Here is a 22299-nt window from a genome sequence, read left to right on the forward strand (position 1 = left end):
TAAACTGATGCATGCAGACTACTCAATTTCTTTTTCCCTAAAGGGGGCAATCTCAGGGCATTTTGCACACAAGAGATATTTGTCAGCGCCTGGAGGGAGATGCTGGTACTTAGTGGGTAGAGGGTAGAGATGCTAACACTATGAATGCACAGGACAGTCTCCCTCTAGAGTATGTTCTCTTGAGAAGCACTTAACAAAGAATTATCTGGACCCAAGTGTCAATAGCACAGAGACTGAGAAACCCTTGGTAGAAGACCTTGAGATTCTTTCCTAGTTTTAAAAAATTTTAAAAATTTATTCTTTTAACAACCCCACCTACTCCCACTGAAGGCAGGCACCACCCCTCAGATCCTGAGAATGAAGATGCTAGGAAAGACCTATATCCAGCTAAACAAGAGGCCTTAGGAGAAACAGAAGGAAACTTGTAGGAAAATCCAGGAGCCCACACTGTGTGCAGGGACATCACTGAGATGATGACACATAAACACATTAAACAGAGGTTTGAATGGGATGTCTGGGTTTGTGGTGTATTTGGTGAGAATCATGAACCAATGGACCCCAGTGAAGAAATAAGGGAAAGTAGGATGATTGGAAGAAAAATTTTAAAAATAGTCCTTAATAAAAAGAAAGTGATTCTTAGAGTTGTTGCCTTAAGAACATTTGGGATTCTGTCACAAGAAAATAAGAACTCTACAGGGAAGAACATACCGTGAAGTAGATACCATGAAGTCATATTTTCTATAAGGTTGGAATCCATTCAACAGAGCAAGGACATGATCATTTAAGGACTTCCCTGAAGCACTTAAGAAAGCTACAATATATTGTAGGATTGGTAGGAGAAGTATTCTACAAGGAAGACCTACCAGGCAGCTATCCACAGAGGCAAAGGAATGCCAGAACTGGGCAGTGACTGGCAGGGTGAACAGATCAACGTGATCACAAACATTTCTGTCCCCATTTTCTTTCCGGGTTAGGTTCTCCCCAAATGAAGGATCTTCTAGGTTTGGTCAGAATTCATTAAACAACCTCCTTCATGAATGCTTTCACACCTTTATTCCTCTTGATAAACTCAAGATGTAGGCATTCTATTCATAACAGGGATAAACCATCTGTGTATGTTTCATGGAAACCAAAAGTCACAACCAAGGCTATGGTCATATCTGGTTCAGCACCTAACATCACTGAGAAGGATCAGAGGAAGTTCACCATCACCCTTATGATCCCCAAATTTACTGGGGAATAAATAGCTCCAGGGGATTCAGAAAATGAAGTCATGTGAAGAAGGTCGGTTAGTGGTTGGATCTTGATTATCACTCTCGGTGGTCAATTGTGGGTCATGTTCTTGGATTTCTTTCAGCAGCTTCTGGATTTGAGGATCAGATTTATCTGTCTTCAACCTGGAGTTACAATGAGGCAAAAGGTTTCTTGTTACTTCAAGAAGATTCATTCCAAATGTTCAAGTGCCTGCAAGTCTCATGGTTTAGTTCAGGGGCAGACTTTACAGATTACTATGTGCTGCAAAGTAGGGTTCCATATTGATTTGGTAGGGAAAGAGACAATACCAGGTTAACATTGTAGTGCTTCATGGTCTCAGGCGATCCTCATATCATGCTTGGAGAGATGGAATTGATGGATATATCTGTGAAGTAGTCCTAACACCTACCTACTCCACAGCTCACTTTGGCGGCTCCTCTTTGGTGGGCCCAGGATGAAACATACACACTTGAACCAAGTCAGACTGGACTTTAGTTCCCCTTGGCTACGTGATACTAGCTGACCAACACCTTTTATCTGATCTGTGCAGCTTTATTTGTAGGATTCATCTTTTGGTAACCATATTGATCTGTGTGATGTGGAAATAGGGAACGGGGTGAGGGGGAAGCAAGAGGGAATAATTAAAGCAAAAATATGTAGAGGGAGGAAGCAAGATGGCAGAGGAGTAAGGGGACCCCATTTCAACTGGTCCCCTGAACTTAGCTGGATATCTGTCAAACCATTTTGAACACCTGTGAAATCAGCCTGAGTTGTTAAGAATATATATCTGGATCTCTACAAGCAGAAAAGCAACTGATTTGGGCAAGGTAGGATGTGCGGAGTCCTGAATCTGTAAGAAGACATCAGAAGAAAAACAGAAGGGGAGGGAGCCGCCATAAGCTGGTACCTGGAAAGCGATCTAACGCTGGAGCACCAAATAAAAACCCTTAGAAACATGTTCTAGTAAGGGACACCCCAACCTGAAGATGACTTTGGAAATGGAAAGGCAGAACTCTAGGTAGGACATTGTGGTCTCAGGTTATGAGGGACCACAGAGCAAAAGGAGATTCCCAAAATGGTAGAGGGCCCAAGCCTTGGAGTCAGGAAACAGGTTACAGTCAGCAAGCCTAGGAAGGGACTCTCAGCTCAGATCGCCAGAAACCTTGAACTGGAGGGTCAATTTCTGCTCTTTTTTGAACAGCCTAAAAAAATCTGGAACCTGTTCCTGCAACTGGGCAAAAACTCAGCATGGTAGTGGCTGGGAAAGGGCTTTAGGGCAGAATCCAGACCTGATTCCAGAGCTTTAGGTACACACATGAGTCTACAGCCCTTTGTGGTTTTAGGAGCACCAAGGGCACAGATACTTCCGGGTCCCTGCAAACACTTCTGAGAGAGTAGCTGTGGGCATGTGGTGTGGGAGGTTGCAGTTTTCAGAGGCACAGGCATGGTTTCACTTACTTGTGGGACATAAGGAATAGCATGGAGGACACTAGGAGAAGGAAGGGAAAATGAAGGGGGGGGGAATAAGAGGGACAGATGAACCATGAGAGACTACAGACCCCAGGAATAAAACTGAGGGTTTTGGAGAGGGATGGGTGAGGCCAGTGATGGGTATTAAGAAGGGCATGGATTGCAAGGAGCACTGGGTATTATACGCAGTGAATCTTGGAACACTGCATCAAAAACTAATGACATACTGTATGGTGACTGACACACACACACACACACACACACACACACACACAAAGTGGAGACTGCTTGTCTTGGAGAGTTTATTAGAGGGCAGACTGAATTTTCTGCTCTGGACCAGAGGTTTGGCTATGGCCATTTTTGCTCTGATCCCCTCAAGAGGTGCAGAAAGCCTCCAGGGAAAAAAAGAGACACAGAAGACTGGTTTCCATTGAGCTCACCCCCCTGACAGGGGGTAGGGCCTCTCTGCCCAGGCAGGGATACCTCACAAACAGTGCGGCAGGAGACAGGCTGGAAGAGCAGGTAGATGACAATCCTTTGGATCCTATAAGACTGTAAAATCCCAATGCCAGGGGATAAATGTGCATTGAACTCCAAGTGTGACCTAATGCCTGGTTTATTTTTCAGATATAATTCTCCTTTTCTTTTTTTTCTCCTTTTCTCATGACATTTTCCCCCTGCTGTATTTTTCTTTATACCTTCTCCTCATTTTAACTAGATGTCTATTATACCAACTCTTTTTTCATGGTCACTTTTTGAACTTGTATTTTTATACACCTATGTTTTTTTATAGATATATGCTTTATTTTAGCCTATGTTTTACTCTATTAAGTTTTTCCTTTTTATATATACAAGTTTTACTTTCCTAGTAATTTTGGGGCATAGTGTCCTCTAACACACAGATCAAAATACAACCAGGAACAACTAAAACACCCTGCTTTGTCTACATGGAGAGATTGTAGCTCCCTTACTCCTCCCCCCTTTTTTCAAGTCTATTTTTATTTAAAAATTTTTAAATTTTTTCAATTTTAAAATTTTACTCTTGGCTTTCATTTTGGCTTTGTATTTTCGGTGGTGGTGTCTGACCACTCTGGATTTTGCATCTGGCCTGGGTCATGGTTGACATTTTGGACTCTGTCCCTTTGCTCCACCAGCCCTTGAGAATGATTAGAAAGAGGAACTCTCAACAAAGAACCAGAGACAATGTCCCCTGCCACAGAACCAGTGGATATGGATATAAGCAGGATGTCAGACATAGACTTCAGGAAAGCAATCATGAAGTCAACAGCCAGGCTTGAAAAAAGCATTAGTGATAATATAGAATCTCTAAGGGCAGAAATGAGATCTAATCAGGCCAAACTTAAAAATGCTATGAATGAGATGCATTCATATGTCTGTATACTCCAACAGACAGGGTGAATGAGGCAGAAGAATGAATTAGTGGTCTAGAACACATGCTAATAGAAAGTAAGGAAGCTGAAGAAGATAGGGATAGACAGCTAGTGGTACATAAAAACAGACTTAGATCAAGGACACCATGAAACATTCCAATGTTAGAATTATTGGTATCCCCAAGAGGGTGGAGAGATAGAGAGGACTAGAAGGTATATTTGAGCAAAACATAGCTGAGAACTTCCCTAATCTGGGGAAGGAAACAAGCATTTGTGTCTAAGAGGCATACAGGACCCCTCCCCAAATAAGTAAGAATAGATCAACACCATGACATGTAATAGTGAAGCTTACAAATCTTACAGCCAAGGAGGCTATCCTGAGAGTAGCTAGGGGGAAAAGATTTCTTACATACAGAGGGAGGAACATCAGAATAACATCAGAGCTGTCCACAGAGGCCTGGCAAGTCAGATAGGGCTGGAAGGACATATTCAGGTACTAAATGAAAAGAACATGCAGACAAGAATACTTTACCCAGCAGGCTGTGCTTCAGAACAGACGGAGATAAAGAGCCTTCAGGGCAGTCAGAAATTGAAAGACTAAGTGACCATCAAGCCATCCCTGCAAGAAATATTACAGGGAATCCTTTAAGTAAAGAGAAACCCCAAGAGTCACATAGACCAGAAAAAAAAAAAAAAAAACAACAGAAAACCTACAGGAACAGGGACTTTACAGACAATACAATGGCACTGAATTCATATTTTTCAATAGTTACTCTCAATGTGAATGGGCTGAATGCTCTCATCAAGAGAAACAGGGTTTCAGATAGGATAAAAAAAGCAGGACCCATCCATATACTGTCTATGATAGACTCATTTTGAACCTAAAGAAAACTCCAGATTGAAGGGGATGAAGAATTATTTACCATACCAACAGACCTCAAAAGAAAGCTGGGGTTCATCAAGATCAAAAGCTTCTCTGAGGGTTTTGAAGGGGTGGGGGGTGGGAGGTTGGGGTACCAGGTGGTGGGTATTATAGAGGGCACGGGTTGCATGGAGCACTGGGTGTGGTGCAAAAATAATGAATACTGTTATGCTACAAATAAATAAAAAATAAATTTAAAAAAAGAGCATCTCAGAAGGATATGGGGTAGCGGATAAAATCAAAGAACTAAAAACCACATTCTGACTCTGGTTCTCCAAGAGGGTCCAGGATCTGTGATTCAGGAAGAAGCCCCCCACTCCCGATCACTCATCTTGAGATTCAAGGACTCAAGAAAGAATATCTAAAGAAACAGCTCCTGTGTTATCTCTGTGAGTTCTTTACAGCTGGATTAAAATTTGCTGATGTGTAAAGTGACAGGGCTAGCTCACCAGAATGGGGCTAAAAACAAACAAACTTAAGTCTACACATTTCTTTTGATAGCAAGCTACCCTGTTGCATATACATATAATCTGTTTCTTCTACATAATTATAATTTCAAGCCACCAGTTGTCTACATGGCATCTGAGAATTTAAACAAGTTTGTGCAAGACAAAGGAGAGTTGTAGGGTTCTCTGTTCCCATGGTAGAGGCAGACAACACAGCTCAAGGGCAGCTTGCTCAACAGAGGACAGGGACTCCTTTTATTCCAAATCAGACTCACTCCAGAGAATACTCAGCCCTCTAAGGCGGGCTGACTGCCAGACCTCCGTAACCAACATAGCCCCAGCACAAGCTTTTTCAGAACACTGCAGGACAGCTACAGCTTGGTATTTCTAATGACAGTGGCCATCACTCTCTATCACTTAGAGAAGCCCCCAGTTCAGCATCTTGGCTTCCGACTGGGTTTGGGTCTTGTCCTTTGACTCAATTTACTGGCCAAAGCAACAGAAGGGACTGATGGGAAAATTATCAGGTGACCAAACTCAACGGATGAAAACGAGATGTTAGCTGTAGTTGCCTACAACAAACCCCCATGGTTTGTGCCCCCTACAAACCTACCATCCTGGAGGAAACACCGTGAGCAGCAGGAGAATCATACCTGAGTGTCTGGAGGGAAGAGCGCTGAAGTTTCAAGGTGTCATACAGCATCTTTACTCCGCTATACCCCAAGGAATTCTGGCCCAGGTCCAGAGTGACCAGTCTCTGATTGCTTCCAAGGGCAGAGGAGAGGACTTCACAGCAGAAAGGCGTGATGGCACATCCCCACAACCTATAGGGGAGACACAAAATTAGTTGATTCAACCGACGTGTACTGATACCGTCCTATGTGACAGACACACTCTTGGGTGTTGAAGATGCAACAAGGAACAACAGAAGTCTCCTTCCTCTGAGCTCATGTACTAATAGGAAACAGATGAATGTAGTGTGTTATATCCAATAAGGTTATGAAGAGCAGAGGGAGAAGCTGGGGGGCACTCAGTACAACAGTTGAGGAAGACCTGAGTGTTGAAGAGAATGAACCATAGAGAGACCCGAAGTAGGAGCTCCCCGGGCAGATAAATAGCTTGTGCAAAGCTCTGAGGTTGTGTCAGATTATCGTATAAAACGATGTCAAGGTAGCCAGCCTGAGAGTGAGCCAGGGAGAGCTGAAAGAGAGGAGGTCACAGACAAGAGGGAGCCATCTCACAGAAAGTCCTTAGGCCCTTGTAAATGGCAGGTTTTACTTGGAATGAGATGGGGAACCACCGAGGGTTTTGAGCAGAAACAGGACAGGAGCTACACCTTAGAGGTTATTCCTAGTACTTGGTTGAAAACTGTAGGGGTACAGAGAAGGCAGAATACAGACTAGGTGGAAGGCTTTACAACCATCCAGATATTACCAGGATGTAGAGGGGGTAGGAGATCAGATTCTAGATTTCTAGAAGATGGCAGCAGGAGTTTAAAAAGGTTTGGATTTGAAGGGAGTTGGGGGAAATTGGAAGGGGAGGTAAACCATGAGAGACTATGGACTCTGAAAAACAATCTGGGGGATTTGAAGGGGTGGGGGGTGAGAGGTTGGGGGAACTAGGTGATGGGTATTAGAGAGGGCACGGATTGCATGGAGCACTGGGTGTGGTGCAAAAACAATGAATACTGTTATGCTGAAAATAAAAAAAATAAAAATAAAAATAAAAAGGTTTGGATTTGGTATTTGAAAGAAAAAAGGAATAAAGGATTTTGTTCTGAGCAAATAATGTTGCACAAATGTTCAAGGGTTTGTGTATATATGAGTGTGTGCACATGCACACACACGCACACACACATGAAAATAGGTCATGTGTTTAAGCATTCCCCAGGATTTTGAAGAGGCTAAACCTAACACCTTCTTCATAGCACACTGAATAACATGAGAACATATTTCATTATCATAGCCAACAGTGGATGCATCCAACTCCGTTTCCTAGAACATATAGCTGCGCTTACACTGTCCGGAAGTCAAGGCTCACTGGACACTTCCCTATATCAGTAGGGTGAGTGGTTAAGAGAGGCCCCTCCCAGTCATCATTAGCATCACCGCCCTCCTTGGGGGTACCTGCCCCGAATTGTAACAACCAGAGGTTTTACTTGTGGAGATCCCAACTGGACGGGTCTGAGGTACAGCCTGGGTGTTGGGATTCTCAAAGGCACAAGCATTTCAACTATGTGGCAGAGGTTGGACACCAGGACTCACCTTGCCTTGTGGTACTGTGGAGGCCAGAAAACTGCTACCCTCTGGGAGTCCCTCACAGGTCAGTTTCCAGATTCAAGTGTATCTAAGTAATGGTACCTAAGTCACGTAGGATTGTGAGACAGAACTGAGGGGAAGCCATTTATCTGCTCACGGATGGGAAATTTGCTGCAGTATTGAGTTCCTACCCCGGGGAGGCTGGGTGTTGGGGCAGCCACTCCTTGATGCTGTAAGTATTGCATCCTTAACATGGTCCACAGGTGGCTTTTGAATGACCTAGACTAGAAATTCTTCCTTTAACCCTTCCAGTGAATTTTCTCCCCCAGCTTCTCTGACATATAAAAATTGACAAATAAAAATTGTATGCATTTAGGGTGTACTGTATAATGATTTAATATATGTACACACTGAAATGATCACCACATCAAGCTAATTAACACACCGTCAGATCACAGAGTCACCATTTTTTTGTGTGAGGACAATTTGTTTGCTGAGAGCAATGTTTTATTGATGAAAAGTAGAAGTTTCTGGAGACTTTCTTTAATCTTTATGGACATATAATGGGCATAAACCATTGTGTAAGTTTAAGGTGTGAAATGTGCAGATTTGGTACATTTATGTCTTGCCAGACGATGGCCTCTGTAGTGTTAGCTAACACCTCTATCCCAACATAATTTCTTCTTTTGGTGAGGAAATTTAAAATCTATTCTTTTAAACAGACTCTTAACTACAAGGGAACAAACCAATGGTCAGCAGAGGGGAGGTGGGTGGGGGAAGGAATGAAGGCACCTGTCCTGATGAGACTTGGGTGTTGTGTGGAAGTGTTGAATCACTATATTGTGTAACTAAAACTAATAATGTGTTAATGGCACTGGAAAGAAAAAAAAAATCTGTTCTTTTAGTGACTTTCAAGCATAGAACAGAGTATTAGATATAATCTCCACGCTATGTGTTAGATCTTCAGAATGTGTTCATCTTCTAACCAAAAGTCTTCATCCTTTGATCAACCCCCCACTCCATTTCCTCCCGCCCTTTGACCTCTGACAACCACCACGCTACTCTACCTCTATGAGCTCGTCTCTTCATGAATCCACACAGAAGACGTGTCATTCAGTACTTGTATTTGCCTTTCGCTTCTTAGCATGATACCCTCAAGTTTCATCCATGTTCTCTCAAATGGCAGGATTTCCTTCCTTCTCTTGGCTAATATTACATTGTATGTATATGTATATATCTCACATCTTCTTTTTTTTTATAAACATATATTTTTATCCCCAGGGGTAAAGGTCTGTGAATCACCAGGTTTACACACTTCACAGCACTCACCAAAGCACATACCCTCCCCAATGTCCATAATCCCACCCCCTTCTCCCCAACCCCCTCCCCCCAGCAACCCTCAGTTTGTTTTGTGAGATTAAGAGTCACTTATGGTTTGTCTCCCTCCCAATCCCATCTTGTTTCATTGATTCTTCTCCTACCCAATTAAGCCCCCATGTTGCATCACCACTTCCTCATATCAGGGAGATCATATGATAGTTGTCTTTCTCTGCTTGACTTATTTCACTAAGCATGATACGCTCTAGTTCCATCCATGTTGTCACAAATGGCAAGATTTCATTTCTTTTGATGGTTGCAGAGTATTCCATTGTGTATATATACCACATCTTCTTGATCCATTCATCTGTTGATGGACATCTAGGTTCTTTCCATAGTTTGGCTATTGTGGACATTGCTGCTATAAACATTCGGGTGCACGTGCCCCTTTGGATCACTACGTTTGTATCTTTAGGGTAAACACCCAATAGTGCAATTGCTGGGTCAAAGGGCAGTTCTATTTTCAACATTTTGAGGAACCTCCATGCTGTTTTCCAGAGTGGCTGCACCAGCTTGCATTCCCACCAACAGTGTAGGAGGGTTCCCCTTTCTCCGCATCCACGAGGCATCTGTCATTTCCTGACTTGTTGATTTTAGTTATTCTGACTGGTGTGAGGTGATATCTCATTGTGCTTTTGATTTGTATTTCACTGATGCCAAGTGATATGGAGCACTATTTCATGTGTCTGTTGGCCATCTGGATGTCTTCTTTGCAGAAATGTCTGTTCATGTCCTCTGCCCATTTCTTGATTGGATTATTTGTTCTTTGGGTGTTGAGTTTGCTAAGTTCTTTATAGATTCTGGACACTAGTCCTTTATCTGATATGTCGTTTGCAAATATCTTCTCCCATTCTGTCAGTTGTCTTTTGATTTTGTTAACTGTTTCCTTTGCTGTGCAAAAGCTTTTGATCTTGATGAAATCCCAATAGTTCATTTTTGGCCTTGCTTCCCTTGCCTTTGGCGTTGCTGTGGCTGAGGTCGAAGAGGTTGCTGCCTGTGTTCTCCTCAAGGATTTTGATGGATTCCTTTCGCACATTGAGGTCCTTCATCCATTTTGAGTCTATTTTCGTGTGTGATGTAAGGTAATGGTCCAATTTCATTTTTCTGCATGTGGCTGTCCAATATTCCCAGCACCATTTATTGAAGAGGCCGTCTTTTTTCCATTGGACATTCTTTCCTGCTTTGTCGAAGATTAGTTGACCATAGAGATGAGGGTCTATTTCTGGGCTCTCTATTCTGTTCCATTGATCTATGTGTCTGTTTTTGTGCCAGTACCATGCTGTCTTGATGATGACAGCTTTGTAATAGAGCTTGAAGTCCGGAATTGTGATGCCACCAATGTTGGCTTTCTTTTTCAATATCCCTTTGGCTATTCAAGGTCTTTTCTGGTTCCATATAAATTTTAGCATTATTTGTTCCATTTCTTTAAAAAAGATGGATGGTACTTTGATAGGAATTGCATGAAATGTGTAGATTGCTTTAGGTAGCATAGACATTTTCACAATATTTATTTTTCCAATCCAGGAGCATGGAACATTTTTCCATTTCTTTGTGTCTTCCTCAATTTCTTTCATGAGTACTTTATAGTTTTCTGAGTATAGATTCTGTGCCTCTTTGGTTAGGTTTATTCCTAGGTATCTTATGGTTTGGGGTGCAATTGTAAATGGGATTGACTCCTTAATTTCTCTTTCTTCTGTCTTGCTGTTGGCGTAGAGAAATGCAACTGATTTCTGTGCATTGATTTTATATCCTGACACTTTACTGAATTCCTGTATAAGTTCTAGCAGTTTTGGAGTGGAGTCTTTTGGGTTTTCCACATATAGTATCATATCATCTGCGAAGAGTGATAATTTGACTTCTTCTTTGCCGATTTGGATGCCTTTAATTTCCTTTTGTTGTCTGATTGCTGAGGCTAGGACTTCTAGTACTATGTTGAATAGCAGTGGTGATAATGGACATCCCTGCCGTGTTCCTGACCTTAGCGGAAAAGCTTTCAGTTTTTCTCCATTGAGAATGATATTTGCGGTGGGTTTTTCATAGATGGCTTTGATGATATTGAGGTATGTGCCCTCTATCCCTACACTTTGAAGAGTTTTGATCAGGAAGGGATGCTGCACTTTGTCAAATGCTTTTTCAGCATCTATTGAGAGTATCATATGGTTCTTGTTCTTTCTTTTATTGATGTGTTGTATCACATTGATTGATTTGCGGATGTTGAACCAACCTTGCAGCCCTGGAATAAACCCCACTTGGTCGTGGTGAATAATCCTTTTAATGTACTGTTGAATCCTATTGGCTAGTATTTTGTTGAGTATTTTCACATCTGTGTTCATCAAGGATATTGGTCTATAGCTCTCTTTTTTGATGGGATCCTTGTCTGGTTTTGGGATCAAGGTGATGCTGGCCTCATAAAATGAGTTTGGAAGTTTTCCTTCCATTTCTATTTTTTGGAACAGTTTCAGGAGAATAGGAATTAGTTCTTCTTTAAATGTTTGGTAGAATTCACCCGGGAAGCCATCTGACCCTGGGCTTTTGTTTGTTTGGAGATTTTTAATGACTGTTTCAATCTTCTTACTGGTTATGGGTCTGTTCAGGCTTTCTATTTCTTCCTGGTTCAGTTGTGGTAGTTTATATGTTTCTAGGAATGCATCCATTTCTTCCAGATTGTCAAATTTGTTGGCGTAGAGTTGCTCACAGTATGTTCTTATAATTGTTTGTATTTCTTTGGTGTCAGTTGTGATCTCTCCTCTTTCACTCATGATTTTATTTATTTGGGTCCTTTCTCTTTTCTTTTTGATAAGTCGGGCCAAGGGTTTATCAATTTTATTAATTCTTTCAAAGAACTAGCTCCTAGTTTCGTTGATTTGTTCTATTGTTTTTTTGGTTTCTATTTCATTGATTTCTGCTCTGATCTTTATGATTTCTCTTCTCCTGCTGGGCTTAGGGTTTCTTTCTTGTTCTTTCTCCAGCTCCTTTAGGTATAGGGTTAGGTTGTGTGCCTGAGACCTTTCTTGTTTCTTGAGAAAGGCTTGAACCGCTATATATTTTGCTCTCAGGGCTGCCTTTGTTGTGTCCCACAGATTTTGTATTTTCATTATCATTTGTTTCCATGATTTTTTTCAATTCTTCTTTAATTTCCCGGTTGACCCATTCATTCTTTAGAAGGATGCTGTTTAGTCTCCATTTATTTGGGTTCTTTTCAAACTTCCTTTTGTGGTTGAGTTCTAGCTTTAGAGCATTGTGGTCTGAAAATATGCAGGGAATGATCCCAATCTTTTGATACCGGTTGAGTCCTGATTTAGGACCGAGGATGTGATCTATTCTGGAGAATGTTCCATGTGCACTAGAGAAGAATGTGTATTCTGTTGCTTTGGGATGAAATGTTCTCAATATATCTGTGATGTCCATCTGGTCCAGTGTGTCGTTTAAGGCCTTTATTTCCTTGCTGATCTTTTGCTTGGATGATCTGTCCATTTCAGTGAGGGGAGTGTTAAAGTCCCCTGCTATTATTGTATTATTGTTGATGTGTTTCTTTGATTTTGTTATTAATTGGTTTATATAGTTGGCTGCTCCCACGTTGGGGGCATAGATATTTAAAATTGTTAGATCTTCTTGTTGGACAGACCCTTTGAGTATGATATAGTGTCCTTCCTCATCTCTTATTATAGTCTTTGGCTTAAAATCTAATTGATCTGATACAAGGATTGCCACTCCTGCTTTCTTCTGATGTCCATTAGCATGGTAAATTCTTTTCCACCCCCTCACTTTAAATCTGGAGGTGTCTTCGGGCTTAAAATGAGTTTCTTGGAGGCAACATATAGATGGGTTTTGTTTTTGTATCCATTCTGATACCCTGTGTCTTTTGACAGGGGCATTTAGCCCATTCACATTCAGGGTAACTATTGAGAGATATGAATTTAGTGCCATTGTATTGCCTGTAAGGTGACTGTTACTGTATATGGTCTCTGTTCCTTTCTGATCTACCACTTGTAGGCTCTCTCTTTGCTTAGAGGACCCCTTTCAAGATTTCCTGTAGAGCTGGTTTGGTGTTTGCAAATTCTTTCAGTTGTTGTTTGTCCTGGAAGCTTTTAATCTCTCCTTCTATTTTCAATGATAGCCTAGCTGGATATAGTATTCTTGGCTGCATGTTTTTCTCATTTAGTGCTCTGAAAATATCATGCCAGCTCTTTCTGGCCTGCCAGGTCTCTGTGGATAAGTCAGCCTCCAATCTAATATTTTTACCATTGTATGTTACAGACTTCTTTTCCCGGGCTGCTTTCAGGATTTTTTCTTTGTCACTGAGACTTGTAAATTTTACTATTAGGTGACGGGGTGTGGGCCTATTCTTATTGATTTTGAGGGGCGTTCTCTGAACCTCCTGAATTTTGATGCTCGTTCCCTTTGCCATATTGGGGAAATTCTCCCCAATAATTCTCTCCAGTATACCTTCTGCTCCCCTCTCTCTCTCTTCTTCTTCTGGAATCCCAATTATTCTAATGTTGTTTTGTCTTATGGTGTCACTTATCTCTCGAATTCTCCCCTCGTGGTCCAGTAGCTGTTTGTCCCTCTTTTGCTCAGCTTCTTTATTCTCTGTCATTTGGTCTTCTATATCACTAATTCTTTCTTCTGCCTCATTTATCCTAGCAGTGAGAGCCTCCATTTTTGATTGCATCTCATTAATAGCTTTTTTTATTTCAACTTGGCTAGATCTTAGTTCTTTTATTTCTCCAGAAGGGGCTTTTATATCTCTCGAGAGGGTTTCTCTAATATCTTCCATGCCCTTTTCGAGCCCGGCTAGAACCTTGAGAATTGTCATTCTGAACTCTAGATCTGACATATTACCAATGTCTGTATTGATTAGGTCCTTAGCCTTCGGTACTGCCTCTTGTTCTTTTTTTTTGTGTTGAATTTTTCCGTCTTGTCATTTTGTCCAGATAAGAGTATATGAAGGGGCAAGTAAAATACTAAAAGTGTGGCAACAGCCCCAAGAAAATATGCTTTAACCAAATTAGAAGAGATCCCAAATCGTGAGGGGGGAGAAAGGGGATAAAAAGAGGTTCAAAAAGGAAGAAAGAAAAAAAGAAAAAAGAAAAAAAAAAGAAAAGAAAAGAATTAAAAAAAAGAAAACACCTAAGAAAAATATAAAAAAGAAAAAATATATAGATTAGATATAATAGTAAAAAATCGTTAAAAAAGAAAAAGGTAACAGTTAAAAAAAAATTTTACCCAAAGGCGAGAAAAAAAAAAACAAAAAATGAAAAAGAAAAAAATTAAATTAACTGCAAGACTAAAAAAAATCACAGGGAAAAAGCCATGAGTTCCGTGCTTGGCTTTTTCCTCCTCTGGAATTCTGCTGCTCTCCTTGGTATTGAAACCGCACTCCTTGGTAGGTGAACTTGGTCTCGGCTGGATTTCTTGTTGATCTTCTGGGGGAGGGGCCTGTTGTAGTGATTCTCAAGTGTCTTTGCCCCAGGTGGAATTACTCCGCCCTTACCCGGGGCCCGGGGTGAGTAATCCTTCGGGTTGCTTTCAGGAGCTTTTGTTCCCTGAGCGCTTTCCGTAGAGTTCCAGAGGGCGGGAATACAAATGGTGGCCTCCTGGTCTCTGGCCCAGAGGAGCCGAGAGCCCAGGGCTGCACTCCTCAGTGCGCCCTCAGAGAACAGTGCCCAGTTACTCCCGTCTGCCTGACCTCCGGCCGCGCTCCGAGCTCACCGAGCCTGCGACCGGTTCAAGGTCACCCCGAGCTGCGAGCTTACTGTTGGCTCTGTCTCTGTCTCTGTGCCACGCCGGCTTCCATTCCCACCAGCGGGTACACGAGGATTCCTTATTCTCCATGTCCTCCCCACTGCTTGTTATCTCTGTTCTTTTTACTAACAGCCATCCTGAAAGGTATCAAGTGAGAGCTCATGTGGTTTCAATTTCCATTTCCCCGAGGATTAGCAATGCCAAACTATTTTTCATGTCCCTGTTGGCCATTTGTTGGTCTGATTTGGGAAAAAAAAGGTCTCTTCATGTCCTTTGCTCATCACTTTTATTTATTAATTTTTTTGCTATTGCATTGTATAGGTTCCTTTTCTATTTTAGATATTAATCCCTTATCAGACCTATGTTTTCCAAATATTTTTCTGTAGGTTGTCTTTTCATTTTGTTGATTGTTTCCTTTAGTAGACAGAAGATTTTTAATTTGATGACGTTCCACTTATTTATTTTTGCTTTGGGCGTCATATCCAAAAAATCATTGCCAAGATGAATGCAAAAAAGATTATGTCCTATGTTTTCTTTTAGGAATTTGAAAGTGTTAGGTTTTTAAGTCTTTAATCCATTCTGAGTTAATTTTTGTGGATGGTGTAAGGGCTCAATTTCATGCTTTTGCATGTGGATGTCCAGCTTTTTTCAACCCTATTTATTAAAGAGATTATCCCTTCCCCATTGAGTATTCTCGGTGGCTTGTCAAAGACTAGTTGACTGTGTGTGGCGGGGGGGTTATTTCTGGGCTCTCTATTCTGTTATTTCAGTTTATGTATCTGTTTTTATGCCAGAACCATGCTATTTTGATACTATGGCTTCATAATACAGTTTGAAATCAGAAAGTGTGTGATGCCTCCACTTCGTTCTTTGTCAGAATTGACTTGGCTCTTTGGAGTCTTTTGCGGTTGTCTACAAATTTGTTTTTTTTTTTAATTTATTTTTTATTTTCAACATAACAGTATTCATTATTTTTGCAACACAGCCAATGCTCCATGCAATCCGTGCCCTCTATAATACCCACCACCTTGTACCCCAACCTCCCACCCCACACCCCTTTAAAACCCTTAGATTGTTTTTCAGAGTCCATAGTCTCCCATGGTTCTCCTCCCCTTCCAATTTCCCCCAACTCCCTTCTCCTCTCTAACTCCCCATGTCCTCCATGCTATTTGTTTTGCTCCACAAATAAGTGAAACCATATGATAATTGACTCTCTCTGCTTGACTTATTTCACTCAGCATAATCTCTTCCAGTCCCATCCATGTTGCTACAAAAGTTGGGTATTCGTCCTTTCTGATGGCCATCTGTACCCCAATGTTTATAGTAGCAATGGCCACAGTCGCCAAATTTGGGGTTTTAAAAAAATGTGAAAATTGCTATCCTATTGGATTTTTTTAAAGATTTTATTTATTTATTTGACAGAGAGAGATCATAAGTAGGCAGAGAGGCAGGCAGAGAGAGAGAGAGGAGGAAGCAGGCTCCCCGCTGAGCAGAGAGCCCGATGCAGGACTCGATCCCAGGACCCTGAGATCACGACCTGAGCCGAAGGCAGCGGCCCAACCCACTGAGCCACCCAGGTGCCCCCCTATTGGATTTTTTAAAAAAAATTTTAAATTTATTTTCAGCTTAACAGTATTCATTGTTTTTGCACCACACCCAGTGCTCCATGCAATCTGTGCCCTCTCCAATACCCACCACCGGTTCCCCCAACCTCCTCCTCAGATTGTTTTTCAGAGTCCATAGTCTCTCATAGTTAACCTCCACTTCCAATTTTCCTCAACTCCCTTCTCCTCTTAACTCCCCCTTGTTCTCCATGCTATTTGTTATGCTCCACAAATAAGTGAAACTATATGATAATTGACTCTCTCCTTGACTTATTTATTCTATTGGATTTTTAAAATACTCTACCAGGTTTGTTCCAGTCTCTTGTATTTGAGCTGGAGATTTGCTACACTAATATATTTCAGAGACAGGTTAAAGTTACAAATAAACATAACTTACCATAGACATTTGAGGTTACAGGTTGGCTTCTTCAAAGCCTCACACAGAAACTTGAGTCCAGTAAATCCTATGTGATTCAGCCCCAGATCCAAGTGTGTAAGACTTGAATTTTGCTGGAGAAGTGTTGACAGATAATTGCAGCTGCTGCTGGTTATGCTACAGTACCAAAGCCTAGAAATCAATCACACAAAGACAAAATAAACTTGAGTCCTCCCTGAGGAGGTGTACCCAAACCAGGCTTGTTGACTTCAAGCCACAGGTTTCAGGCAAGCTTGCAGACAATGAGATGTGGAAATGAAGTCATGGGTGGAGTTAGAATTGCTACATAAGTTATTATATGGGCCCCACTCACCTCCTTCCACTCCACGCACCCATAGCTGTCTACACCCTGATCCCTGGTCCCTGTGAGTGTTTGATGTTGTGTGTAATGGGGAGGAGTGTTAAGGATCTGGAGGTGGGGAGATTATCTGGGTGAGCCAATGTAATCACAAGGATCCTTACAAGAAGGGGCAAGAAAGTCAAAGCAAGCCTGGGGAGAGGTGATAAGACAGACAGGAGGACACTGAAGACACGATGTTGCTGGCTTTGGGCATGGGGGAAGGAGCCATGAGCCAAGGGATGCAGCCACCTCTAGAAGCTGGACAAAGCTGGGAAGCAGATTCTTCCCTGGAGATCTTAGAAGGAACACAGCCCTGTGGACACCTTGATTCTAGCTCAGGGAAACCCATTTTGGACTCCTGGCCCCCAGAACTTTAAGACAGTGAATTTATGTTGTTTTAAGTCTCTGGGTTTGTGACAGTTGGTTACAGAAAGAGTTAGGAAACTAAGTGGTATTTATCATTTCTACTGTAACTGTGAGACAGAGAATATCCATCTTGCCTTAACTTGCAAATTCTATTAGTGGAAGGGACCAATTCTATGTCCCAAATCCAGTTACTAGATAGGCCATATGTAGAAGTGAAGGGCACCAGTTCTCCTCAGGACAAGCCTGGCCCTAGAGCCTGGATATCCACAAGTCAGCTACACAAGATAGCAGTGCGACATCTTAACTATTAAAAACATTTTTTTTTTTTGCCTTTCTCTGGTTTACTATTACTATATCAGAAAACCAGAGATGGCTGGAATGATCACTGGCCACTTTCTTAGACAGAATAATGTCCCTCTGAGATGTCTGTGCTCCAATCCCACGCGTTACATGGCAGGTGAGACTGAGACCAAGGGTCTTGCATGGTGGGTTATTCTGGACTGCAGAGAGGGGCGGAATCGAACGCTAGGCGTCCTTCCTCACTGCAGTGCAGAGAGGTTCAATGTGTGTGCTTGACCCACCACAGCTGGCTTTGAAGATGGAGGAAAGGGCCATGAACCAAGGAGCACGGTGGCCATTCGGGGATGAGGCCAGCTCTCCGTTTGCAGGGACCCCTGTCCCACAGCCACAAAGAAGCAGATTCTGCCAACAGCCTGAATGAGCAAGGAACACAGAAAGGAACACAGCCTTGTGCATACTGGTCTCCTGGCCTGTGGAAAGATGCAAACAGTATTGAGCTTATAAGCTGGTGGTGATTTGTTATAGCAGTAACAGGACACCAACTTGGCTGCCTTTTCGTTTCAGTGAACCTCACTAAGTGACGGTATCAGCCTTGGCTCCCACAAGGGCCCCCTGTCACGTGTCCAGAGCTCAGGGAAAAACAGTGATATGATATATCCAAGGATGTGGGCCCACAGGCAGCCTTTGAGACAAGCCATGATACAGCCCCTTGGCTTGGACATTTGTACATTTATAGAAACTCCCAGAACTATGGGGTAACAGAGGAAGGCCCAAGCAAGTTCTGGCAACTTAGTGATGTGGGGACACAGCTCACAAAACAGAACTGAGCTCCAGAAAGAAGAGGTCTTGACCTATAGCTCCTACCTCTACAGGGTGCAAATACAATGACATTTAACGCCCACGTCTTAGCTTTCTCTGCAGAATGGACAGACAGACACTGATTTCATAAAGCTGGGGGGCAAATGAAAGAAATCTCTGGCAAGATCTTGGCAGAGCGCCCACCACATATTAATTAATTTGGGAGCCTGGTAAATATTGGCCATGACTTATTTTTCTGTTTAAATGATTTGAGGGTAATTACATGTAACATAACTTGAAGACAGAGCTAGTGCATGGGTGGCATCTTTTTTTTTCTTAAAGATTAAATTTATTTATTTGACAGAGAGATGGAGAGATTGCACAAGTAGGCAAAGCAGCAGGCAGAGAAAGGGGGAAGCAGGCTCCCCGCTGAGCAGAGAGCCCGATGCGGGGCTCGATCCCAGGACCCTGAGATCATGCCCTGAGCCAAAGGCAGAGGCTTAAGCCACTGAGCCACCCAGGTGTCCCAGCATCTTATTTCTTATGGAACTTTATGTTATTTCAGTGTTTGGGGGGCTGAGACAGTGGGAGTAAATGCCCTTCCTTCCAACTCTCTCCAACCAAGAGCTGAATGCTTCACGGAACTTTGAGTGACTGAGTAGTTTTTGGATACTGGGTGCCTTAAGGCATATCCTAGATCAAAACTAGTTTATAGGAAATGCTGACAGCTGCCGTCTGAGGCGATCTTGTCAACGGCAAGAACACTGGAGATGCTGGCACTGAACAGAATCTGAGTAGAAATAGTCACTGCAGCTCTGTTCCTTTCTCAAAACCCGTCCTGTGACTTCAGTATTAACCAGAGGATTTTAACGAGCTAGTTGGCCAGTAAGTCCACATACAGTCAGCTGCGGGTGGAGTTTGTGTTACGTGGCCTTAAAAACAGGCCTAAGGAGCGCCTGGGGCTCAGTTGGTTAAGCATCTGCCTTTGGCTGAGGTCATGATCCTAGAGTTCTTGGATCAAGCCCTTTATCGGGCTCCTCACTGAGCAGGGAGCCTGCTTCCCCCTCTGCCTGCTACTCCCCATGCTTGGGAGCACCCTCTCAGACAAATAAATAAAATCTTAAAGAAGTGCATTAAAAAAAACCCCATACCTGAAACCCAGTCACTTCCCCCAAATCCCTATGGAATATTGACTCTACATCTTATACTTTTTTCCTAACACCCTCTTGTCAGGTCCACCAGATCTGACTGCCAGCATCCTACCTGGGCCACTCAGAGGGACTATTAAATGCCTGCACCTGTGCTCTTTGAACCCAGCATGCATGCACACACACACAGCACGGACTTCCACCAGCCCCTGCAGCTGGCAGTCCGGGTAACTCAAGCCTTCACACAGCAGCTTTACCCCACCGTCTCCCAGGGCATTCTTGGCCAAGCACAGGTGCGTCAGCCTATGGTTGACGATCAAGGCAGAGGACAGCTCCTTACAACATGCTTCTGAAAGGTGACAGTCTTCCAGCCTGCCAAAGTGTCACACGAGCAGTCAGAGGGGGAGGATATTTCCGAAGCCCCATTTTCTTGGCTGTCCCCAAAGCCTCGAGTCCCCGGCTACCAACCTTCTCATGAGCCCCCTTCTTCTCTCACCATGTGTTTGAGGCTCAGTAATGAAGGACCAGGAGTAAGAGAAGGATGGGATGCATGAGCCACCTGCCTGGGACCCGAAGTGGGAACCGGGTGTCTGCATCAGGAGGAGGTCCCCTACGGGTGGCCCTGTACACCCAGTACTACCATTGCTCTTCCCTATGTGGCCACAGACCTAAAACAGAGATGCTCCATGGGAAGAGAGATGGTACTCATGACAACCTCTGCAGGAAGCACTTTGGGTGTCTTAGACTCGTTCACAGCAACTTGGCACTCTCTTCCGGGAGCTCAATTCCTGTGAGGTTCAGGCATGTGAGGGACTGGCTGATCCTGAGGGAGCAGGAGAGATGGGCCCACTGCTGGGGGGCGGCCAAACAAGACACCAACCTGCCAGAGAAATGGGAACAGGTCATTCTTAAGAACCAAACACTGGTCTCCACTCCCACCCCTTGTTCCCCGTTATGTCAGGTCCTGGACTAGAGGATGCGGAGTGTGGTCCCTGACCCAGTGGCATCTGCGTCACCTGGCGGGCAGTTAGAAATGCAAATAAGAAACTCTGGGTGCATATGGACTCCGAAAAACAATCTGAGGGGTTTGAAGTGGCAGGGAGATGGGAGGTTGGGTTACCAGGTGGTGGGTATTATGGAGGGCACAGATTGCATGGAGCACTGGGTGTGGTGAAAAAATAATGAATACTGTTTTCTGAAAATAAATTAATTAATTTATAAAAATAAAAAAAATAAGAAATAAAAAAAAAAAGAAACTCTGGGTGCAGAATCCACTGGCTTCGGTTTTGGGGTATCTTATATCACCCAGAAGACTCCTGGGCCACACCCTCAGACGATGGTTCAGAGGATCTGAGTCAGACCCAAGAATTTGGGTTTTAACAAGTTCCTAAGCCATACAGCTGCTGCTAGCGTGGAGACCACATGTGGAGAACTACTCTAGACATCCAGTCAGTCAACCATTTCAGCCAGCAAGGGACCCACACTCTATCCGAAGAGAGCGTTCTTACCATGGAGAATGGAATTCTGTTGGGACATTATGTGTATCATTGTCTTTGGAGTGGGGTTTCTAAAAAAATAGTAAAACATCCCAGATCTACCATTTACTATACATGCAAATGTGGCCAAGTTATGTAACTTCATCAAACCTCATTTCCACCTTTAAATTGGAAATAAGTCATACCCTCATGCTGAGAGTTCATTAAAGTTGATAATTTGCCTGAAGTGTGAAGTGCACTGTGTACCCTATAACTAAACGTAAGTAAAAGTCATCAGAACACTTCCTTTTCTTAGAGCCTAACCTATAATAGAGGAACTGAAGTTAACCTGGGCATTGGAACACAAAGTAGAATTTTTTTCCCAAAGTAGTATTTAATGGCTTCCCATAAAGTAAAACAATTTTTTAAAATTTAATTTTTTCAGTGTTCCAAGACTCATTGTTGTTGCACCACACTCAGTGCTCCACGCAATGAAACAAATTTTTCTGGAATCCCCTCCTTCCATTTTTGGGCATCCATTTATTCCTCAAGAAGCAAGTTAATATCCCAAGTGTTCAAACTGCACACTTTCTTTTCCTGGTGAATCCTCACAGGAAAGAGAAGGGAACATCATTATCAATGGTCAATTTGGCAACAGCTATTATCAATAATATAACAGTGAGCATAAGTGTGCTTGGACTCAGTCTTAGTCCTCAAATCCCTGGGAGATGCACATTCCCCATCTGCAGATGGGTTAAGACCTGGCTGAATAGCCTGAGATCGTAATGTAGAGGCAGAACCACAATCAGAGTCCAACAGATCACCTTGAACTGTGTTCCTATTATGACTAAAGTGTGGCCCAGTGAGGATCAAGGGCACCCCAGGATGAGTGATGGAAACCCTCACCAGAGCAATCAGGTGGAGAACATCCCAAGGGGAGACCTCTCAACCCAGAGGACTACCAAGAAA

The 22299-nt window shown here is 42.8% G+C and overlaps 1 protein-coding gene across 1 annotated transcript in view; it reads right to left on the reverse strand.

Moving 5' to 3' along the window:
* Nucleotides 1-276: 276 nt before the first annotated feature.
* Nucleotides 277-22299, reverse strand: part of NLRP2 (NLR family pyrin domain containing 2) — a 50461-nt gene continuing 28438 nt past the window's right edge. Inside the window, 5 exon segments of the mRNA XM_045077263.1 lie at nucleotides 277-1397; nucleotides 6137-6307; nucleotides 16865-17035; nucleotides 20042-20227; nucleotides 20568-20735. Coding sequence (XP_044933198.1) covers nucleotides 1259-1397; nucleotides 6137-6307; nucleotides 16865-17035; nucleotides 20042-20227; nucleotides 20568-20735 — 835 coding nt within the window. The 3' untranslated portion in view covers nucleotides 277-1258.

Source organism: Mustela putorius, unplaced genomic scaffold, assembly GCF_011764305.1.
Source record: "Mustela putorius furo isolate JIRA1106 unplaced genomic scaffold, ASM1176430v1.1 tig00000196_pilon_pilon_pilon, whole genome shotgun sequence".
In the NCBI taxonomy this organism is placed as follows: Eukaryota; Metazoa; Chordata; class Mammalia; order Carnivora; family Mustelidae; genus Mustela; species Mustela putorius.